This window comes from Malus domestica, chromosome 15, assembly GCF_042453785.1.
Source record: "Malus domestica chromosome 15, GDT2T_hap1".
In the NCBI taxonomy this organism is placed as follows: domain Eukaryota; kingdom Viridiplantae; phylum Streptophyta; class Magnoliopsida; order Rosales; family Rosaceae; genus Malus; species Malus domestica.
The window spans coordinates 46,463,085-46,469,490 of NC_091675.1; the positions used below are offsets into that span (position 1 = coordinate 46,463,085).

General features: G+C 41.6%; 1 protein-coding gene across 1 annotated transcript; it reads right to left on the reverse strand.

The window, feature by feature from the left end:
• Window positions 1–386: 386 nt before the first annotated feature.
• Window positions 387–1,817, reverse strand: LOC103436353 (histone H3.3). Its single transcript, XM_008374773.3, has 4 exons — window positions 1,459–1,817; window positions 1,225–1,296; window positions 1,052–1,128; window positions 387–858 (listed from the first exon to the last, which is right to left on the reverse strand). Exons 2-4 carry the CDS (start codon window positions 1,294–1,296, stop codon window positions 597–599), a joined length of 411 nt encoding a protein of 136 aa, XP_008372995.1. The 5' UTR covers window positions 1,459–1,817; the 3' UTR covers window positions 387–596.
• Window positions 1,818–6,406: the final 4,589 nt, after the last annotated feature.

Sequence of the window (6,406 nt, forward strand, 5' to 3'; positions counted from 1 at the left end):
CAAATTTTCCGGACTAAAAAATTTGGCTTTTAGCCCAGGGGTTGGAGATAGTCCTAACGAAAAATCATTTTTAAAGGTACAATGAATAGTATTGGTTAAAGGTAAAAATATGAAAAATCATTTTTAAAGGTACAGTGAATAGTATTGGTTAAAAATAAAAATATAATTTTTCGTTATAAGTAAACAGTACAGAAGTGTTTTGTTAAAACTCTCAATTAAAAGGTTTCAGGTTTTTAACGAATAAATGATGCAACTCAGGCAAAAAGCATTAACCATAAATTGAAACAACAGTTTCCCCTTTTGAACATGCCTGCAGACGGACCACGGGACGTTTGTATAATCAGAGCCAGAATCGAACGGGAAATTGGCAGAAGACTAAACACAGATACTGCAAACCATCACCATCCAATCAGTAAAATTTCAAATACAAACAGCATTTATCAAGTCAATAGAACTTCGACGAGGTTCAACACAATTACAATTGCAACCAATGAAAACCATGTCTCGACTTCTTAAGATTACACATTAAACACAAGAAACTATAAACCCTAAAAACACAACATATTCTAGTTCCATCTTTTCTGTTTCTTCATCCCTTAAGCCCTCTCACCGCGGATTCTCCTGGCAAGTTGGATATCCTTCGGCATAATAGTGACACGCTTGGCATGAATGGCGCACAGGTTAGTGTCCTCAAACAACCCGACAAGGTACGCCTCAGCAGCCTCCTGCAGTGCCAGGACTGCGTGGCTCTGGAAACGCAGATCAGTCTTGAAGTCCTGCGCAATTTCACGAACCAGCCTCTGGAATGGGAGCTTCCTGATCAGCAGCTCTGTGCTCTTCTGGTACTTGCGGATTTCACTGCGGCATATTCACAAACACATTACAATCACAATCCAGCAACATAAAATCATACGTCTTAAAATACCCAGAATTCAAATTACAAAACAAGAGCAATCGATTACCGAATCTTAATTGATTTCAGTATTACCCAGAATCAAAATTACAACTTTTAAGATTAATTGGGTAGTTAATTGCGGATTCAATTACATACCGAAGAGCAACAGTTCCAGGGCGGTATCTGTGGGGCTTCTTCACGCCTCCGGTGGTAGGAGCTGATTTCCTAGCAGCCTGAGAAAATCCCAAAACAGAATTAACAAATTGAAAGAAAACAAAGCAGAGTAAAGGGGGCAAAAATTAGGGTTTGAGGGAGGTATCAAAACGGACCTTGGTAGCAAGTTGCTTCCTTGGAGCCTTGCCTCCGGTGGACTTGCGAGCGGTTTGCTTGGTACGGGCCATCTGCAACCACAAATTAAAACCCCAAAAATCAAAACCCAATTCGATTCTACAAAATCCCAATCTGAAACGCAACCCAAGAACCCTAATTCCCAATTGCAGAAGCAATCGCTATAAATTGAATCGAAGAAGATGAAGAACAGAAAAGCGAAAAGAAAGACTTACCTCTTGGGTTTCTTAGATTCGAGAAGACGGAAGCGAATTCTTGGATTTGGAGAGAGGAGATTCTGTCGTCAGAAACTAGGGTGCGAATTCAGAGTTCGTACCTCTCTCTTTGTATATATATTGCTTGTTCAACAAACCCAACTTGGCGGCGGAATCGCGGACCGCGTTGCCTTGCATTTACTGTTTTGCCCCGCCGCCTGATCGGACGGTCACTGCGTCCACTCGCTGTGTTTTTTACAATCGTTAGTGAACGGTTCGGATGTCATATTTTGCATGTGCCACGGATCGTGAAACTAAATCAGTAGCTCCCTATTGGTCCTAATCCTTTCATTCTCTCACCCGAGTTTAACAAGAAATACATACAACTAAGGAGGTGAGGGTTTGGGTGGATAGGTGGCTGCCCTCTCTCCCTTCGGGGCACCCTTTGCCGCTTGGTTCTGTCTCTGTTACGTCGAACTTACGGGTCGGCTCCCTCATTGACTCCTCTCCCCGGCAATGAGATTTTGATTTTCTAAGACCGTTTCTTTCTTTAGCGGATCAACGGGCTATCCAGGAAACAATTATTGGAGACTCGAAGTGGAAGGACAGGCTTGTTTGGGCTGCTAACCGGAATGGCAAATACTCGGTGAAATCGGGGTACATGTGGCTGCAAGTTCGCTCTATTGAGGTGAGGGATCATCGGATGCCGGTTGTTCGTTCGATTTCTAAAACTCTGTGGAAATGCATTTGGCAGTTGGCTGTTCCTCCCAAAATTTGGCATTTCTTATGGGTTTCGTTGCATCTTGGCCTGCCTACTGGTAAGGCTCTTTTTTCAAGAAGGTTATCCTCTTCTCCCTCTTGTCCTCTTTGTAATGCTGATGAAACTATGGAGCATGTCTTCCTTCGCTGTCATTGGGTGGCGGCTGTTTGGTTTGGTGGAGCGTTGAATTACAAAGTGGACGCTGCCGGTATTGTCTCGTGGGATCGGTGGTTGTAGGATGTGTTTTCTCCTAACTGGGGTTCTTCGGCTGACAGGCAGTGGTTCCAAGCTTATGTTTCGTTCTCTTGTTGGTTCATCTGGAAAGCTCGCTGTGATTTTGTGTTCAACCAGGTTCCTGTCAATCCGTCTAAGGTTATTTTTTCGTTGTCGACCGCCTTTGGGAACTTTTTGCTTGCTATGTCTTCTGTGGGTATTGCTCGGCCTGTCTCGGTTTCTCGGGAGGAGGTTGCTATCAGGTGGTGTCCTCCTTCTTCTCCTTTTGTTAAAATCAATGTGGATGCTAGTTGGTCTAAATCATCTCGGATGGGTTTTGCGGGGGTGGTTGCTAGACAGGACGGTGGGCGTTTCCGGGCTGCGGTAAGGTCTTCTGTTTTGGCTCATTCTTCTCTTGTGGCTGAGTCTTTTGCGATCCTGCGTGGTTGTGAATTGGGTGCCTCGTTGGGTTTCAGTTCTGTTATCATTGAATCTGACTCTCTTCAGGCTATTTCCTATTTAAATGGTTCTCTTGAAAATGGCAGTTGGGAGGCTTTCCCCATTTTGGCTAGAGCTCAAAGGTTGGGATCAGCTTTTCAGAACTGTCGCTGGTCTTGGGTTCCAAGATCAGCCAATTTGGCAGCGGATGTTCTTGCGTCGGCTGATTTTACGGAGATGTGTGATTTTGTTTGGGTTGACAGACCCCCATCTTCGTTAGTTCATGCATTAAGTAATGACGGACTGCCTTGCCCTCATTAGCAGGTTGTGGTGGGTTTGGGGTGACACTATCTCTTAGTGATTGTGTCGGTTGTTGTATCCCTGCTCACTGCTTTGCTTGGTCTTTATTTCGTTGTGTTTGCCTTGTCGTAGGCTCTCTTGCTTCTGTTTGGCTTCTTAGCCTTGGGTTTCTTAATTTAACTCAATTCTTCAAAAAAAGAAGGTAATTCTCTTAGAAAGAACAAAATTTTGCTTTCCACAATATACCGTTCGTTAGTACTCTACAAATAAAAATTAAAACATAAATGTTTGTTGGTTATTTTAAATTGTTTTATTTATTACTAACCTCAAGCGATAATAGGTTATTTATATATCATGGAATGCTATGCGCGAGTTATTTTAATATTCTATTTGACACAAAAATGCATAGGACTAGAGGTTCTTTCCGCTTTCCAAAGCTTCCATTTTCCATTCACCGTCTTTTATATTGGAATAATGTGAAGTAACGATATTTGGTAGTAGCTTTTCTTTTTTTTTTATATTGAATCACATGCAGATAGGGGTGGGCATCGGTTGGGTTGGTTATGTCAGATTTCAATATGTTGGCCAATCCAATAGGTTCAGGTTGGTAGACCCACTAAAAGCTCACCCCTAGGTGCATGCTTATGTGGACACCGAGTGAAGTTGAGGTTTCAAATAGGGGTGGGTTTAGTTCTAATCAGTTTGGTTCTTTGTCAAAATCGAAACCAAACCGAATCTCAATTTTTTTCAATTTTGTTCGGTTTGGTTTGATTTTGGTTCGATTTAGTTCGGTTTCTGTTTTTTTGCAACTATAATGATTCAGCGTGCATGTTTTTTGGTATGATGCTAAAAACCTACATGTTTCTTGGTATGTTGCTGAAAGTGTGCTATACTTTTTCTACAAGCCTGATAATCAATTTAGTCTACAGCTTTTGGTAATCAGACACAGATGAACCCCTACCTTTTGTTGAACAAAACTGTCAAAAATGTCTTTTCTCTTTTCTCTCCTTGTGAGACTTCTTCCCTCAGTTTGAGGGTGTTTCTCACCATATTGTGTGAGTGATTTCCCGATCGTGCTTCCGTTTAGTGTCGCCGATCCTAGCTACGACTGGGATTGGTGGGTGGTTTTTTGTATTTGCTTTTTCTTTCTTCTCCCCTTCCATCTGCTGATGGTCTTTCTCCTTTTCCTCTGCTTTTTTTGCTTTTGTTTTTTCTTTCTTCTCCCCTTCCATCTGCTGATGGTTCTTCTCCTTTTCCTCTTTGGCTTTTCCCATCCCTCAACCTCCATGGGTTTCCCTTTTCATGGCCCTTCCGTGCTTTGTTTTCAGCCATGGTTTTTGTAGAGTTCATGTGTAGAGTTCCGGTGTTGTATATGGCTCGGGTGTTTCCCATACCACCACGTTCTCCTTGTTGTTTGCCGTTCGCGGTAGTGTTGCTTGGGATTTTCCTGAAGCTTCTTTTGGATGGTTGGCTTCTCTTTCGCCAATTATCTCTTGTTGATGGCTGTGTGCAGGTGGCGCCTGTGGAGATGATGATTGGCGGTGAATGGAGGTTTGGATGGCTGACTGCTTATCGGATTGGCGGTGGAGAGCACAGTGGATGTTTCTCGGATGTTCGTTTTTTGTTTGGGCTTCACTATTGTTGGGCTCATTTTCTATGTTTTCTTTATTTTTGGGCTTGTTCTTTGTTTGTTTCTAAGAATAAATTAGGCCTTTATTTTGTTTATAAGTGTGTGTTTGTTTTAATAAAAGCTTCTCGTTGGCGATCCTTTTGGATCCCACTTTCCAAAAAAAAAAAAAAAAAAAAATTGTCAAAAATTGGAATATCGAAATATAAAATACATCTAAACATTTATGGATGCACCCGGCATACATTTGTTGATGCAAATGTTCAAAGCTTTCAAAATTCTCAACATGGTTCACACTTACTCAGAGGCGTATTACAAACAGGTCAGAAGAAATATCGCATATTTTTGCAATGACAGTGATTAATAATATATATGAGTATGTGTATATGATGTCATAATTAATATATAGGGTAAATTATACAAAACTACCTAAATTATTGGTCACATCACAATCTTGACACACCCCGACCCAGAGGATCAAGGCGTGCTGGCCGTCACGTGAGCGTGACATAACCAAAAGTGCGACACGGAAGCAAGATATAACAGAATATGAAGGAATTCAAACCAATCTCTAGTAGAACCACCTACTAGAATAAAAGGATGAGTTATAAGGTAAACACATAAATTCAGAGCATAGGTTTAAGTGCAGTCAAGTAGGACCAAAATAAAAGTACAACACCCGCAGGTGAGTCCTACATGTAGAGCGTCTGTCAGAATGCCGGAAAAAGACCTCGAGAGTCACCAACCGCTAACTAGAACCTGGAGGGGCGCAAAACAAAGATGAGTGGGTCAGTAAAATCAAAGATTTTCCCAAAACATTTCTAACCCCTCACCGTAAAACCTGTATACTTTCCCAGAAAAATAGTATATAAACATATATATACACATATCATCAAAACTCAGCTCATATCCATCAACATAACATCTCAGAAATAATATGCCACGCCATGCCAAATATAATCAGAAATGCATCAATATCAATCAGGTGAAATAATAAATCAACCGGAGACCCTACAATGGTCCTGTACGGCTGATTCTAAAGCTCAACATCCCACTCAGCCGGAGTCACCACAGTGACCTATACGGCCCTGCCGGAGTCACCAACTATGACCTGTACGGTACTACACTGCACATCACTCGGAACTATATATAGTAGTCTGTACGATGAAAGGTGTATAAATACGCTCTAGTGCTTCTCTCATCAATCATCAGCGCGCATAACTAAGGTCACCCACTAGTCGGAATCACATCTAGTGAACTATACGACTAGCATGTCGGAACCCTCACATGGTCTGTACGACATCCACCTACTTGGATCCAAGACGAGCGTGCGGTGTGGTGAATAATAATATAAGCACTAACACCTAGGGTGCAGGTTATGAGCTTTCAATGCAATTCTCATAAAATAACTTATCTGAATAATATAAAAACTCACATGTGCGTCCACCGCGTCAATTAACATATATATGCATCCATTATCAAACTAAATATCTCAACATTTGCATGCATGGCAATTTAAATCATAATTTTCATATAAACGCATTTTCAGGGAAAAACAGTTGTATATAGGTAATACGAAAACAAAACTGCCCACTCATTGATAAGTCGATGGGTCGTAACCCCCGTGACGT